The following is a 17,760-nucleotide window of genomic DNA, read 5'->3' on the forward strand; positions in this document are numbered from 1 at the left end:
CGACATCGACATCTCCATCGTATTAACGCTGTCAAAATTTGGGCAGAGGGACCAGCGTTGGTTCGATTTCAAGGATGTGTCCTACCATGCAGCATGTAATGTGCATTAAAATCTATTCAAAAGGGACAAAAAAGGAGCATGAAGTTACAAGTACACTTAAAAAGGAAAACATAACTATACAAAAAAGTTGAAAGTGATGAGTAAAGAGGCAAAAGAGGATGAGTGGCAGATCGAAGATGTGGAGCTGGAGAGAAGCATGGCCAAGGTGGGTGCTGACAGAGGGAACCACTACGAAGGAGATAACATAAGGAACAGTAATGTAGAACATGGCAAAAAGAATGTAACAAACATTTTAAGATTTAAAATGGACAAAGGTTAGGGTATGTTAGGCCCACAAAAGCATAACATTTTTAAAAGGCATAATATCATCAGTGCAAATAGACAATCAGACAAAAAGGGTAATACAAAATGAGCATTAAGAGGGGAAAGGGACAAAGAAACAAGGCTTAAATGGTACAAGTGACCAAGCCATAAATACAAAAAGAATGGATGGGAAGGACATCAGACAAGACCATCTAAACAGCCAGAGGGGACCGGCCAACTCAAAAAAAAAAAAAAAAAAAAAAGGAACATAAACCTGCAAGCACTTTAAAGTCATTAAAAAAACAACAACATGGAAACAGAAATATGGACGATAACCCAAGTACAAAAAAAAAAAAAAAAAACACCTTTAAATTGAAAGAATAAACAGTGTAAATACAAGACAAGTAGTTTACAATGTCCATTCAAAGCTTTAAAATTTAAGGGGCAAACAATGGCATAGAAGACACACAGACAATACAAAAACCAAATGAAAGGTATGTGTACGTGTACGTGTACACGCATACGCGTACGTACGCGCACACGCGCACATATATATATAAATAAAGATAAAAAAACTAAATAAATAAAAAAAAGAGACAAATGCCATAAAAAAAAATTTATTAAAAGCATTAAAAAAAAAAAACTAAATATACCATAAATGCAAAGACAGAAAAAAAGGGTCATCAAATAAAAATTCAAAAGAGGAATAAAAAAGGGACAAAGACAAACTAGATATTAAATGGAACAAGAGGTGAAGCCATAAATCAAATAAGGTTATTACCACAATATAACTTCTTTTTTTTTTTAAACACAAGAGAGAGAAAAAAAGCCTCGTCTTTGTGAGGGGGAGGCGCCCTTATATATTTGAGCTTAAGTGACTTTAAATGCAAATGTTGAAAGTCAACCCTGGACAAGTCCCACCCACCCAAGTCAAACACAAGTCCCACCCAAGATACACATAAGTCCGACCCAAATCAAACACAAGTCCAACGTTTGAACACAAAGTTCTCCACATTTCCAAAGGTCATGAAAATGAAGTCATGAAGTACCCACTGAACCCGAGTAGCCATTCCAACAAGGGGGAGGAAAGAAAATTCAAACAGGCTAAATGATATAGCAACATCAGGCACAAATACAAATGGGCACAAGGGCATAGAGAAAAATCACAAAGCAGAAAAAGGGCAAAATAAGACAGCCACTAATGCTAACATACAGAAGGCAGTCAGAGAATGAAAACAAGTGCATAAATATAAAAAGAAAACGCAAACCATTTCTATTTTTCTAAAACAATTGCGTTTTGTATTGAAATGTACTGTATAAACTGTTTTGTCTTTACTGGGCATAAAATATTCAATGGGACAGGATAGGCATAAAACAGCATAAATAAGGCAATGAGCATAAACGAAAGATGTATGGAAAACTTTAAATCATAAAAAAAATAGGCTTATAAAAAAAATTGCAAAGACAAGCAGTAAGAAATACAAGATGGGGTGGAATGCACAAATACAAAAGGGACATTGAAACAATGAACACAGACAAACAAGTCTTAAATTGGATACATGGGGTGAAGGTGAAGGCATAAACACAAAGCAGCAATGCAATAAAGCAGCAGTATTTAACAGAAATTAAAGTTATGACAGTCAATAAATGATTTGCTCGTAAATGCCTACTGGGCAAACTATTAAATGGTTCAATATTAAGAACAAATAAGATCTTAATTCAATCTACAAATATTTAAGTGAATTGCACAAATCCAAAGGACTCAAATATTTAGGCTTAAAATAAAACAAATCCATATACACCTGTTAGGTACACAAATACAGTCCTTATTTGAACACCATTCACGATTTGTGTGGGATGTAGCTAAATGTTGCTCACCCTTTTCCAGTGACAATAAAAAAGCAATTAAGTAATTCCTCAGATTCACACATCGTTGGTGTATAAAACAAGCTACAATTAAACTAACAGGAAAAATGAAATAAAGAGAAACCAGTGAAGACTATAGAAATGCAAGAACAGAAAAACAGACAAACACAATATATGTGGAACGATGCGGTTGCAACATAGGAGGAAGCAGGATCCATGTGCAGTAGTCATTTATTAAATTAACTCAAAACTTGACAAATTCAAATTCAAACTCCGACTAGGAAACACGACTTGGGAACAGAACAACCGACATTCAACATCAAGAACTCACAAAGACTGAACAAGACACAGGGCTTCAATACATGGGCCAACAAGCTTAACAAGATAAGGGGGCGTGATTAATCAGAAACACCTGGGAAGACTAATAAACAAGAAAAACTACAAAGGACTACAAAACATGGCAAAGGACAGGAAATGACAGAGTCCACACAAGAGAAGGGGAACAAAATACAGGAATTATGACAATATGCCAAACCTGGACAGTTCCTATCCTCAAACCGTTTGTCTTCAATCTCTTGATACAGCTCCTCACTTCCATGTCACAATCAAACTCTTGATTGGGTCATTACATTTAAGCTTAATATAATTTTTATGAAAATAGAAATATACAGAAAAGGTAGAAATCTGCAAGACGAATTAAGTACAACTGAAAAATAAACAACATTAAAATAAATGTCTTACTCTCACTTCAGTTGGTTCTTCACTCTCCAAACTACATCACAGACTGACAATCCTGTGCAGGATCAGGCTGTGGGCATTTATACTATTGGCCACAACCATTGACAGAAATGTAAGAAACCAGGAATTAGATTCAACAAACAACCAAATCTCAAAATAATACATTTCTGTACATGCCCTAATCCACAAATTAATATTTAACAGACATACATACTGTATCTCATCATTGAAAAACTGTTACATTTTAAAACAAACATTCCCCTTCATCTTCTACACTTGGTTTCTCCCAAATTCCAAGATGCACCACAGTATAGATATAAAAGTTAATTCCAGAAGCAGTTTTGGGCTGCGTTCGAAACCGCATACTCAATGAGTAGATACTTAATTTCAATAAGTAATTACTTAACGAGCGCTAAAAGAGTAGGTACTTTATAGCCAGATCTCGTTGAGTATGAATGCGAACCGGACATCTGCCATGTTGACGTTATCATGTGACCTACGACGCGTTATCACACGCGCAACAACTTAAAAGATTTGAACGACACGTTTAAATATCTATCTGTAAATATCTTGATATTGATTAAACTTGCTCATTTTGTGTCTTTTTGAAGAAACTGCTGCCCATTTATTTTGTGAATACATTTAGGGTTGATTTAAGTTCTTATATTTAACCCTACTAATGTGACCCACCGTTTTATCCTTAACGATATTATTTATTTTTATTACGAAATCCCAAAATTGTCATCTCTTGAATATGTTGTTAATTTCTTTATTTTATATCCAAACATTTTCATCCACAAGCAAAAGTGGCTAACTGCTTTATGTTTTCCTCTTTTTTTTAATTTAACTCTTGTTTCATCCCTCAGACCTAGGCCCATAAATAACAAAAAATGCATTTTTAAAATGTATTATAATGAATTATTTAAGAAAATATATATTAAGATATTCAACCTTGTAGGTTCTTTTTTCCGGTGTATAAAATCTCATATTATGTATGCAAACTCATGATATATATATATACCTCATAACATCAGTAACTCGATCAGTTCCTACCTGGAACGGTTTTCCTCAGCGTTTGTAATGTCTGCACAAAAGGCCCTGTGCGAAGATTCGCCTTTGGAGAAAACTGTTGATTTTATACTCGAAAAATTTAAGTATCATTAATATTAAAATTAATATTACCCCAGAATGAATTGCATTGCTATTCCACCTCCCCCCAAAAAAATAAAAAAATACAACAACGATAAATGCTGACCAATACTTAATTATATTACTTTTTACTGAAAATGATATAATTCAATAAAACAAACAAAATGTAATGTATGTCATATAACATAGCTATGCATGAATACACTCTAGATGTGTATATAGTGAACATATCTACATTTTCATTCCAACAATTAAATAAAGCATTAATTAAATAATTATATTTTATTTACTGACAACAATAAGAAATACTAATAAATTAGTAAAAGAAAGAATGAAATTCACCATCACACAATAAACAAATGCATATACAAGTCAACACATGAAACAAAGCTTTATTCAAACTACAATCATGTATGTAGGCTGAAGGCGCTGAACCCCACATCCTTCTGCCATCTCAACACAGTGATGGAGGGTCTCGTAAGGACAGGTGGAGTGATGGTGGGACTCGTAAGGGCAGGTGGAGTGATGGAGGGTCTCATAAGGGCAGGTGGGGTGATGGAGGGTCTCGTAAGGGCAGGTGGAGTGATGGAGGGTCTCATAAGGGCAGATGGAGTGATGGAGGGTCTCGTAAGGGCAGGTGGAGTGATGGAGGGACTCATCCATGGCACCATCTCCAGGATTCAGCTCTGGGCTCCTCATCCTCAGTGCTCACACCAGCCTGCTGACATTTCAGATCCTACAAAATGCACAAACATAACACAAAAGCAGTCATTTCAACCGCACAATGTCATTTGATTTCAGGATTATCTAGAAGACAAAAACGCTTTTTTTCACAAATGCCGCCATCATCTTCCCTTGCAGGTCCTGCTCCACCACAGAAGATCTGCAGCAAATGCACAGAAATCAAGAATCAGAAAAGTGCTGTAATAGCTCTGTTTGAAATTACAATAATTAAAATAAACTACAACTTAAGATTTAAATAGTTATTAATTTCTGTAGTATACTCACTCAAAGCCTTTGATGGCAGCATTCAGCTTCATGAGCCACTCTCCACAGGATAAACACACACGTTCATCTGTTCCTCAATCCAGATTCACAAAACCTCTGTGATTTATGAACTCAATACTACATTTACATGTTGAGGTTCTTTTAACTTTTTATCCAACATAAATGTTCCTCAATTTATCAACAGTAATGGACAAATAAAATAAATAACTTATGTTTAGTTACTTTATAGATTTGTTCTACATAATAGAATAGAATCACTCAGATGTCTATTTCATGTTGTGATGTGCTCTTCTGCAATACTTATTGAAGATTTTCCTGTCAGATGTAAATAGACATTTAAAATAAGCGTCTTTAAGATGTATATGGTTTATGCAAATCCACGTTCGAGACGTAACTTACGTGTCCTTACTGGAGCGCCCGTTAGCTAACGTTATTCATAATAACACGTGTTTTTACAACAAAATCACAACTATACTATACAGTGTAACGTCTTTACACCTTCAACAATTCAACAGTTTACTCTACAGTAGTTCAACACATGCAATTTTAACACAAGGAACCGTGTTTACTCACATTTGAAAGCACCCGCGTCGCTGATCTCTGCGATGTTTGATAATGACGTATCCTCTCGCGTGGCCTCCTGGGATAGAAGAGTATCCATCGGATGAGCACTCGAAAATCTGTCCGGAAGCAGTAAGCCATCCGGGAACTTCTCGCCTACTCTTTTGTGAATACTGATGTTTCGAACGTACTGCTTCGTACTGCCTACTATATAGTAGGAAAGTAGGCATATTCGAATGCACTTAAGTCCGAATCTTGCGATAATTAGTACATCACCCAGGTAATTCTCGCCATTCCATAGCTCAGGATCTGTTGCTCCTTGAAATACCAGCACTTCTGAGGTACATTTTCCATTATAGTATTATTTCTCACAGCACTGCGAGACTGTGTAAACAAGTACAATGATCTGAATAAGCTTGATGTGTTTTCTCGAGCTGATGTGGGCGTTCACAGTTTGCAGGATTGCCTCAGTCATTTGCGTTTGAATAGCGCGCGCTCTCCGTGGGCGGGGTCACATTAAAAATAATTAGCTGCGATGAGAAAGACTGACATCTCGCTCTTTTCATACAGATTGCATAAACTGAGAATATTAGTTTTTTTATAAAAAATACTTCATTTAAAAGAAGAGAATTCAAGCTTCATGCCTGTGTGTCTGTATGCCTGTTTGACTGAGTATTCGCTGAGTTATGGTTCATTTTCGGACGCGTTTCAGAATGGACTTAACTGACAGAGAGAAGGCAGAACTCGCTTCGTGTTTATTTTTCTTTATTTGGCAAAAAGCACAACACCTTGTTTTTATTATGAGTATACACAAAAAAATACACACTTAACAGAATCGATTGATGTATAACACAAGCATATAAGATAAAAATTACTATTAGTATTTTGATTCTTTTTTGCACTGATAAGGAAAAAAACGAGCCTATCGCGCCGGCGCGATAGCCGACCTCAGGGGGTTAAAGGAGGAGCCTTTTTGCAAACCATAGTAAGTAATGTTAAGTGTTTAAAAAAATGGATACAGTTTTCTGTTGTGATATTTCTCATTAGATAATAAACTACAGATTTAATATAATGCAGATGTGAGCTGACAGTTCAGGAAACCTTTCATTATTTCACATTTGGTAGACTCTTATCAGTTCTGCATATATTTTAAGATTTCAGCCAGTGGAATACATTTTTATTTAACTCATTCATCTTCAAAAAGAGTGTATCCTAAAGGCCTCATAAGTTTTAACAGTGAAATGCAGTGTAATTGCCTGTGTTGATTATTAAAAAGGTATTGGAATAGCGATCTATGTCTGAGCAGCATTAAAATCTATTGTGACTGATTTGACACCAAGTGCATTGATGCCATAAGACAATGCAAATTATTGGTCTTTTACACAACTTTAGGATAACCCAATAAGTTTGGGGAATTTAAAAGTGCTGAAACCAAATTTTAAAGTGCTGGCTAATGCTAATCGTAAATTCTCTAAGATCATTATTCACGTCGGCACTAATGATGTTCGACTCTGCCAGTGGGAGATCACCAATAGTCTGGATCTGACCCAGATGGGGAGTGGAGGGGAACCAGACTGACGGATCTGACCCAGATGTGGAGGGGAACACCATCTTGTTCTGTTGATGCTGGTTAGAGATGAAAGAACAGATAGATTTATAGTTTATACTGCACAAATATGATGTTTAGATGCACAGAAAAACACAAAGATTAGCACATTAATACTACAAGACGGTGCTGGCTTTATTAAATAATAAAATAAATGTAATTCACATTTGTTTGTAAAGCCCTTTTCACAAAACTCACTTTACAGAACGGGTTATTAAACACACACGCTATCCACAGCTCACACCAAAATACCGCAGTAAATCATTATAAACACAGAACTCCTTCAAGAAGCTGCAGACTTACTTCAACGAGCTTTAATCAATGTACATTTCTGAAATCCATAACTTAGACACCCTTAGATAGCAGATCACTCTAAATCATAATGTGGCATTTTCTGTAAAGTGACCACTAACCCCAACCACTCGGCACCGGCCATTTGGTGTTGCTCCATGATCCCACTCTGTAATGCACAAAGGTCCATTTCCACAGTCCTTCAGATCATTCCAGACAGGACTGTAAAATAACATCCAGTCTCTGTCAGGAGAGAGAAGGCAGGGATAAACTCTCCAGCGCTGTCAGTGGTGTAGAGCGGGTTATGAAGCCGTCAGATGATTTTACGACAGGGTTATCATGAAGACCAGAACACTTTACATGTCTTATCCTGCAGATATGATTACTTTGTAAACGTATCTGCCTCATCGCTAGCATTAATGCTTTTGTGAGGATAGATCTATCATTAGGGGTTCAAGCACGAAGTAAAGAATGCATAAAGGCCCAGTCGCTCTGAGAATGAAGAAACGAGACTCTGTCCAGAGGAATGCACTGTTCGGCTCTGGGAATGTTTGAGAACACGCCTTACACATTTACACACGGACACATGAAGACATCAGGAAGATTCATTTATTCAGATTCAAATATTTACACTGAAAAATTCAGCATTCAGCAGAAATAGAACATTTTACAATAATAAATCATCAAATTAATCTCACAAGAACTGGAATATGTTCATTTACAGCTCAATGTTCAGTCTATGCTGAAGTTCTGAAAATACATGTAATAAATGTCTTTACAGCTTTAAAACAACAACACACTAAAACTGAGTAACTGAAAAACTGTGTGTAGCTTCTTCACTGTCAAAATTACACACACGACGTAGCAAAGTGTTCATCGCCAATAAACTGCTGGGCTAAAGCTGGTGAAAGTGTGTGTGTGTGTGAGTGAGTGTGTGTGTGTGTGTGACGGTCGGTTAAACCAGCTCTGTGTGTGTGTGTGTGTGTGTGTGTGAGACGGTCAGTTAAACCAGCTGTGTGTGTGTGTGTGTCTGTGTGGTGGTCAGTTCAGCCAGCTGTGTGTGTGTGTGTGACGGTCAGTTCAGCCAGCTGTGTGTGTGACGGTCAGTTCAGCCAGCTGTGTGTGTGTGTGTGTGTGTGTGTGTGTGTGTGTGTGTGTGACGGTCAGTTCAGCCAGCTGTGTATGTGTGTGTGTGTGTCTGTGTGGTGGTCAGTTCAGCCAGCTGTGTGTGTGTGTGTGTGTGTGTGTGTGTGCCGGTCAGTTAAACCAGCTGTGTGTGTGTGTGTGTGTGTCTGTGTGGTGGTCAGTTCAGCCAGCTGTGTGTGTGTGTGTGTGTGAGTGTGAGTGTGTGTGTGTGTGTGACGGTCAGTTAAACCAGCTGTGTGTGTGTGTGTGTGTGTGTGTGTGTGTGTCTGTGTGGTGGTCAGTTCAGCCAGCTGTGTGTGTGTGTGTGTGTGTGTGTGTGTGTGAGACGGTCAGTTCAGCCAGCTGTGTGTGTGTGTGTGTGTGTGTGTGATGGTCAGTTCAGCCAGCTGTGTGTGTGTGTGTGACGGTCAGTTCAGCCAGCTGTGTGTGTGTGTGTGAGACGGTCAGTTCAGCCAGCTGTGTGTGTGTGTGTGTGAGATGGTCAGTTCAGCCACCTGGTGTTGAGCTGAGTCTGACTCTTGATGCTGGTGTCCATCTTCAGCACTTCTCTGACGGCCATCGTGGCGTAAGTGGAGGACGGCAGAGAAAACTCCATCTTTAGCGCCCGGTACTTCCCTTCTGTAGAGGCACACACACACACACACACAATGAGATGGTCAGGGTTAGGTCTATCAACTCAATCTGACAATATTACTGATCTACTGCACTGACACCAATATATGAGAACTAAACTGAGCTGGACAATGACATCACGGTTTTCTCCAGAGCGGATATATATATATATAACTGAACTAACTTTTTTACAACAGAAATGATCCATCACTGAAGCTGGACTGTGACGCTATTCTCTTCTGTAAACAAACTCTGTTGCATTATTTTCCTGTTATCTCTGTAAAGCTGCTCTGAAACACTGTGTTGTAAAAAGCGCTGTATAAATATAGGAGACTCGACTCGGGTTAGGGTTAAGAGACTCGACTCGGGTTAGGGTTAAGAGACTCGACTCGGGTTAGGGTTAAGAGACTCGACTCGGGTTAGGGTTAAGAGACTCGACTCGGGTTAGGGTTAAGAGACTCGACTCGGGTTAGGGTTAAGAGACTCGACTCGGGTTAGGGTTAAGAGACTCGACTCGGGTTAGGGTTAAGAGACTCGACTCGGGTTAGGGTTAAGAGACTCGACTCGGGTTAGGGTTAAGAGACTCGACTCGGGTTAGGGTTAAGAGACTCGACTCGGGTTAGGTTAGGGTTAGGGTTAAGAGACTCGACTCGGGTTAGGGTTAAGAGACTCGACTCGGGTTAGGGTTAAGAGACTCGACTCGGGTTAGGGTTAAGAGACTCGACTCGGGTTAGGGTTAAGAGACTCGACTCGGGTTAGGGTTAAGAGACTCGACTCGGGTTAGGGTTAAGAGACTCGACTCGGGTTAGGGTTAAGAGACTCGACTCGGGTTAGGTTAGGGTTAGGGTTAAGAGACTCGACTCGGGTTAGGTTAGGGTTAACCCCCTGGGGTCGGCGGTATCGCCGGCGATACCAGCTCACAATTTTTCATATCAGAACAAAAGAAACTCAAAATAGTCTGTTGATTTTGATTTTATATGTAAGTTTTATACATCAATCAAAACACTTAAATGTATTTGTGTACACTCATAATAAAAACAAAATGTTGTGTTTTTCGTAAAATAAAGAAAATAAACATGATGCGCGTTCTGCCGTCTCTCTCTCAATGTGAAACTCATTCTGAAACGCGACAGAAAATGACCTGTAACTCAGCGAATGTTTGTCACACAGACTTGAAACGCATGTCTATACAACGCTTGGAGTCTCTATTTTTAAAGTATGTAAGTTATATAAAAAACAAATATTCACTGTTTAAGTAATCCGTATGAAAGCAGCGGCACGTACAGTTTCTCAAACGCTTCCTCATTAACTCTAATGTGACCATGCGCGCACGAGCAATTGACATGCAAATGATCCACGCGGACGAACGCAGACCTGTAAACGCCCTCATCACCTCAAAACAAAGAATCAGAGACTTCGGTAACTTACTCCTCTGCTTTTCATCGAGTTTGGAAGACTGTGTTTGTGCTGTGCCGTGCTGTTTCACTTGGATTTACCTCAGAAGAATTAGAAGAACGCGATTTGAAGATGAGACGATTTTTAAGGTAAGACATGCTAAACTGGTGGTGCCAGATTAAAATGTATGTTATGAAATGAGATTGAAGTAAAAACATGAACTAAGCCTAATATCGTACATGTATATGTATCTATAAATAGACAACATGTTGAAATGTGAACTAGACTGGTAGGCAATACATGTCCGACACAAGGATATTTTTATATTCTATAATAAAACACAGCATGATAAAAGTAGGCTAGTATGAGTGTATACTATGGTGAATATTATAATGTTTAGAACCGTGTTTACTGTTAAATACTGTGTTTGTGGATATCTGCTCAAACGTAGATGTATAATATGGTAACAATAATTCGTTTAATAGTTTTGAACGGCTTGATCACTTCAGTAAATGTTCTCTGCACGCGTTTGAAAAGCAAAATGTGCCAAACAATAGGCTTCATTTTTGTAATAGTTTTTTTTTTTATAGTTCCTATAGTTTCTCTTGATATTAGTATGTTCACAGCGTTTTTTTTTTTTTTTTTTTCTTCAGGGACCAGATGCCCCACTGAGGAGTCCTGTTGACTTCAACATTCACATAAGTCTCTGTACATGAACATGGTAAAGTGAAAAATCAAACACCAAGGAAATGAAAGGTATGTACTATGTTTCAGGAATGGCACAAAGGTGTGTGACTGGTTAAGTCTCTGTCTATAGTTCAGTGTATTAAATAATGTGCTTTTTTTGTCATTTGTTGTGTATCTTTGGATTATGTTGTGTTGTAAATAAATCCAAACAATCAAACAGCCATTCTTTTTTAAATCTCCTCATTCTTTGTGCAAGGTTGCTCAGAATGACAGGGCCTGATAGCTCCTAATAGGGCCGTTAGGGGAGGGTCTTTGTCTTTCTCAGGTGTGAAAACAATACATATTAATGATGTGATCACGCCTCCTCGCATAAAGCTTTCTTACACAAAACACGTCTTAAAATTTTTAAATCAATATATTGTCTTCTCTGAATGAGTAGTCAGGGTGATTTTCACATAGTTTTAGAGCAAATATTCTAGGCTATGTCATACAATTTTCAAAAGTCTTGTGAAGAAATAATCAGTATGGGTTTCATGGCCTTGTTTCAGTGACAATTGTTTTTTGTATTTTCACAAACCACGCATAAATGTCATTATCTCAAAACTGCAAACTTTTACATACATGCTGCTGACATATTATTGTAGCAGAGTTTGTGCTAAATACAGTGTAATCAGACTTTAGCCATGAAAATGTTACAAGTAACAGAAATAAGCACAAATGTCAGAGCATGTCAGAACACCTCCAGGGCCCAGAAAACACCTCAGAGCCCAGAGGGTTAGGAGACTCGTCTCGGGTTAGGGTTTGGGTTAGGGCTAAGAGACACGATCTACTGCCTGGCCCAGAAAAAAAAGCTGTTTGGATTTAAATGAGCAAATACTTTCAGACTCCAATCAAGATCATTATTGTAGTGATTCATATATTTCTGTTCACTGAACGGCCACCGGTGGCACTAATAACTAGAGCTTGTGCTCTGTGTGAGTGTGTGTGTGTGTGAGAGAGAGTGTTTATGTGTGTGTGAGAGAGAGAGAGAGAGAGAGAGTGTGTATGTGTGTGTGTGAGAGAGTGAGTGAGTGAGTGAGTGAGTGAGTGAGTGAGTGAGTGTTCTGGACCTTTGAGGTACACTGGAGCTGGAATGTTTTCTAGTTTCTCCACATCTGTGTGAACGAGAGGAACTCGCGGATCATCGTACTGAATCAGCTCCCTTTGGAGAAACACACATACAGAATCATCAGAACCAGCACTGAAACACACACTGACGGAGAGAGAGAGAGGTTCTCACCAGCTGACGTCACTGGGGCGAGTGAGGAGTTTACGGTACGCACCGGCCAGAGAATAATCACGAACTTTGTGCCTCATGTTCTGAATGTCCAGATCGTCAGCGCTCAGCATATCTCCGTATCCCTGACCCACTGTAGCGGAACACACACACGCGTCAGACCAGCTGCTGAACACACACCTCAAACACACACACCAGACCAGCTGCTGAACACACACCTCAAACACACACACACACACACCAGACCAGCTGCTGAACACACACACACAAGTTGGAGAGGAAAATCCAGTTTGCAAGAGCGCGGAAATGGCAAGGAGAGGATTAGTTCAACACACTGTAAATGACTGTTAAGTGTAAATGTAAATGAGTTTTGAAAAAATTAAAATAAAATAAAAAGGTCTAGCTTAAGATCCGGCGTGTGTTCCGGCTCTCCTCCCGTTATCAGACTCCCGTTATCCGGGAAAAACTTAACTGAAATATAGCTAAATTATATATAAATAATTTAATATAGACTAAATTAAACCTAAATAGCAATAAACATTTTTTTAATTTTTTTTTTTTTTTTTTACAAAAACACATAACGAAATTGCTTAAAAATAAAATAAAATTACAACAGAAACTAAAATTACAGTGTGATGATGCTCATAAATCACAATATAAACTAGTTCTGTTCAACGGGATCATTCTGGATTGTGTTGCGCTGCTGGAGGCTTGATCTCAAAATCTTACAAAAGCAACAGTAATGTGATTCATTCATTTCCATAGTAACGGAAGTAAAGGTGAGTTTCCCAGAATGCCTCACCGCTGTGAGTGGGGTAGATCACGTCGAACCCGGGCAGTGGCATCACAACATCATGAATGGAGTGTTTCTCTGCCTCGTCAGCTGACAGAACATGAGCAGAGCCTAGAACACACAGAAGAGCTCAGATACTGACCACACACTACACACTCTCACACACACACACTCACTCTCTCACTCACAGTCACTCTCACTCACAGTCACTCTCACTCACAGTCACTCTCACTCACAGTCACTCTCACTCACAGTCACTCACTCACTCACTCACTCACTCACTCACTCTCTGACTCACTCACTCTCTCTCACACTCACTCACTCTCTCACACTCACTCTCTCTCTCACACACACACACTCACTCTCTCTCTCTCTCACACTCACTCTCTCACACACTCACTCTCTCTCACACTCACTCTCTCTCACACTCACTCTCTCTCACACTCACTCTCTCTCACACTCACTCTCTCTCACACTCACTCTCTCTCACACTCACTCTCTCACACACTCACACTCACTCACTCTCTCACACTCACTCACTCACTCTCTGACACTCACTCACACACACACACACACACACACACACACACTCACACTCACACACACACACTCACACTCACTCTCTGTCACACACTCACTGTGTGTCTCACACTCACTCTCTCTCACACTCACTCTCTCTCACACTCACTCTCTCTCACACTCACTCTCTCTCACACTCACTCTCTCTCACACTCACTCTCTCTCACACTCACTCTCTCTCACACTCACTCTCTCTCACACTCACTCTCTCTCACACTCTCACTCTCTCACACTCACTCTCTCTCACACTCACTCTCTCTCACACTCACTCTCTCTCACACTCACTCTCTCTCACACTCACTCACTCACTCACTCACTCACTCTCACACTCACTCACACACTCACACACTCTCACACACTCTCACACACTCTCACACACTCACTCTCTCTCACTCACTCTCACACTCACTCTCTCTCACACTCTCTCACACACTCTCACACTCTCTCACACACTCTCACACTCTCTCACACACTCTCACACTCACTCTCTCTCACACTCACTCTCTCTCACACTCACTCTCTCTCACACACTCTCACACACACACTCACTCACTCACTCACTCACTCTCACTCTCTCACACTCACTCTCTCACACTCACTCTCTCACACTCACTCTCTCACACTCACTCTCTCACACTCACTCTCTCACACTCACTCTCTCACACTCACTCTCTCTCACACTCACTCTCTCTCACACTCACTCTCTCTCACACTCACTCTCTCTCACACTCACTCTCTCACACACTCTCACACTCACTCTCTCTCACACTCACTCTCTCTCACACTCACTCTCTCACACACTCACTCACTCACTCACACACTCTCACACTCTCACACACTCTCACACACTCTCACACACTCTCACACACTCTCACACACACACTCTCTCTCACACTCACTCTCTCTCACACTCACTCTCTCACACTCACTCTCTCTCACACTCACTCTCTCACACTCTCTCTCTCACACTCACTCTCTCTCACACTCACTCTCTCTCACACTCACTCTCTCTCACACTCACTCTCTCTCACACTCACTCTCTCTCACACTCACTCTCTCACACACTCTCACACTCACTCTCTCTCACTCTCTCTCACACTCACTCTCTCTCACACTCACTCTCTCACACACTCACACTCTCACACACTCTCACACACTCTCTCTCTCTCACACTCACTCTCTCTCACACTCACTCTCTCTCACACTCACTCTCTCTCACACTCACTCTCTCTCACACTCACTCTCTCTCACACTCACTCTCTCACACACTCACTCACTCACTCACACACTCTCACACTCTCACACACTCTCACACACTCTCACACACTCTCACACACACACTCTCTCTCACACTCACTCTCTCTCACACTCACTCTCTCACACTCACTCTCTCTCACACTCACTCTCTCACACTCACTCTCTCACACTCACTCTCTCTCACACTCACTCTCTCTCACACTCACTCTCTCTCACACTCACTCTCTCTCACACTCACTCACACTCACTCTCTCACACTCACTCTCTCTCACACTCACTCTCTCTCACACTCACTCTCTCTCACACTCACTCTCTCTCACACACTCTCACACACTCACTCACTCACTCTCACACTCACACACTCTCACACACTCTCACACACTCTCACACACTCTCACACACTCTCACACACTCTCACACACTCACACACACTCACACACACTCACACACACTCACACACACTCACACACACTCACACTCACTCTCTCACACACTCACTCACACTCTCTCACACTCACTCACACTCACTCACACACACTCACACACACTCACTCACACACTCACTCACTCACACACACACTCACTCACTCACACACTCACTCACTCACACACTCACTCACACACTCACTCACTCACACACACACTCACTCACACACTCACTCTCTCACACACACACACTCACTCTCTCTCTCACACACTCACTCACTCTCACACACTCACTCACTCTCTCACACTCACTCACTCTCTCACACACTCACACACTCACACACACTCTCTCACTCTCACACACACACACCTCCTCTGAGGACCAGATCTCCCTCCACAGCTCTCAGCCCATAGGCCTCCACACGTTTGCTGACCATAGAGTTCCACACGTAACTCTGGTAACTGTGGATGTACATCAGCCTGTTGTTGCGAGGGATCTGAGCAGAAAAAGCACAGTTATAAACCACTGAACTCCAGTTGTGTAGTGTGAGGTCAGTTATAGGCCTGTCACGATAACAAATTTTGCTGGACGATAAATTGTCCAAGAAATTATTGCGATAAACGATAATATTGTCGTTCTGAGACCATTTTCATCTAATATAATGATAATGGCATAATAATGCAGGTACACCTTTTCAGAGATCTATTAACTTTTATTTCTAAAGAATATTAAACATTGAAAACGGAAAACATTTTAAATATCCACAAAAAATTAACAAAACCAAAAACAATAAAAGCAATGGACTCTCAATGTCTGTTAACAAAAAAATTCACTTGAATAAATACCAAAAACAATAAATAAAATGGATCTAAATCAAAATTGCGCTTCAAAAAATATTAAACATTAGGCTCAGACATAAATAGTGATAGATTCCATTACAGCCAAAACTGCCAGTTAGGCTGCGTCTCATTTCTCTGTCTTACCCCTTACTCTTACCCCTTCCCCTCGGTTTTGCGCGTTCATGTGAGGGGAAGTGGCGTCCCAATTCTCATTTTGATTAAGGGCTAGGGCTACATAGCCCTTGAAACGAAGTCTGCGGAGGACCACACTTGAAAGAGAGGGGTAGGAATTTCTCAGAAGTGAGACCAGGCAATCGATATTACAACCCGAGACGACGGCATCTTCGTTTGTTTATGTCAACGCGCATCGCCTCTGTTGACGTAGCAGCCAGCTAGCGGAAAGGGAAGATGACGCAAACGGTAATCGAGTGGTGTCTCATTTCTTAGAGAAACATTCTTCCCCCTACCCCCCTTCACTCGGTATCGAAGGGCAAGGGGAAGACGCAGACAAAGGGGTAGGGGAAGGGGAAGAGGTAAGACAGAGAAATGAGATTGGCCCTAAGGACCTTTGTAAACAAATAAAAAAAAGCCTCAACAGGCCATATCACACCATTTTGCACTGTCCTTCTGTTACTTTGTCGACTAAACGCCTGAGTGATTGTGTACTGTCGGGAAGACGGAGACGCACTTTATTGCGTGTATATGCTACGCACTGAAAATACTTGGTTAGGATTACGGGTGAGGAGTGCGTGCGTATTACACGCCGTAAAGTGCGTATCATATGCACGCAAAAACTATTTTTGGCGTATAAATGGCACGAGAAATAACATTCGTGGTATACGCATTTTCATGAGATCGGGCTCGCTGTCGCGTTTGGCTTTGAAACCAATTCCATCTTTTTCTTTTTTTTTTTCCTCCAACTCACAACTAGCGTCTTCTCTCTCTCCCGGCAGTCGCCCCAAGCAGTCCCGCTTTCCCATACAAAGACCATGTGACTGACAAGCGCCGCCTCCCCACACAAAGACCATGCAACTGACAAGAGGGTTCACTCCTCCTATACGCTAAGGAACCGAGAGTGGTCATCCAGTCTCTATGATAGAGAGAGAGAGAGAGAGAGAGACGAGGAAAACAAACAAGCATGCAAATGGAATTATCGCGGCCGGAAAA

General features: G+C 40.6%; 1 protein-coding gene across 2 annotated transcripts in view; it reads right to left on the reverse strand.

Annotated features, from left to right (window-relative positions):
• Positions 1–6,456: 6,456 nt before the first annotated feature.
• Positions 6,457–17,760, reverse strand: part of pus7 (pseudouridine synthase 7) — a 30,196-nt gene continuing 18,892 nt past the window's right edge. The window contains exons 12-18 of one of the 2 annotated variants that reach the window (XM_084397115.1): positions 16,124–16,250; positions 13,501–13,602; positions 12,702–12,831; positions 12,532–12,623; positions 9,223–9,346; positions 7,705–7,825; positions 6,457–7,311 (exon numbers count right to left, since the gene is read on the reverse strand). In XM_084397115.1, coding sequence (XP_084253241.1) covers positions 7,102–7,311; positions 7,705–7,825; positions 9,223–9,346; positions 12,532–12,623; positions 12,702–12,831; positions 13,501–13,602; positions 16,124–16,250 — 906 coding nt within the window. In that variant the 3' untranslated portion in view covers positions 6,457–7,101. Of the gene's footprint in view, positions 7,312–7,704; positions 7,826–8,173; positions 9,347–12,531; positions 12,624–12,701; positions 12,832–13,500; positions 13,603–16,123; positions 16,251–17,760 lie in introns of those variants that run through there. The other variant, XM_084397116.1, reaches the window with a different exon arrangement.

Source organism: Rutilus rutilus (genome assembly GCF_951802725.1).
Source record: "Rutilus rutilus genome assembly, chromosome: 23".
Classification (NCBI taxonomy): domain Eukaryota; kingdom Metazoa; phylum Chordata; class Actinopteri; order Cypriniformes; family Leuciscidae; genus Rutilus; species Rutilus rutilus.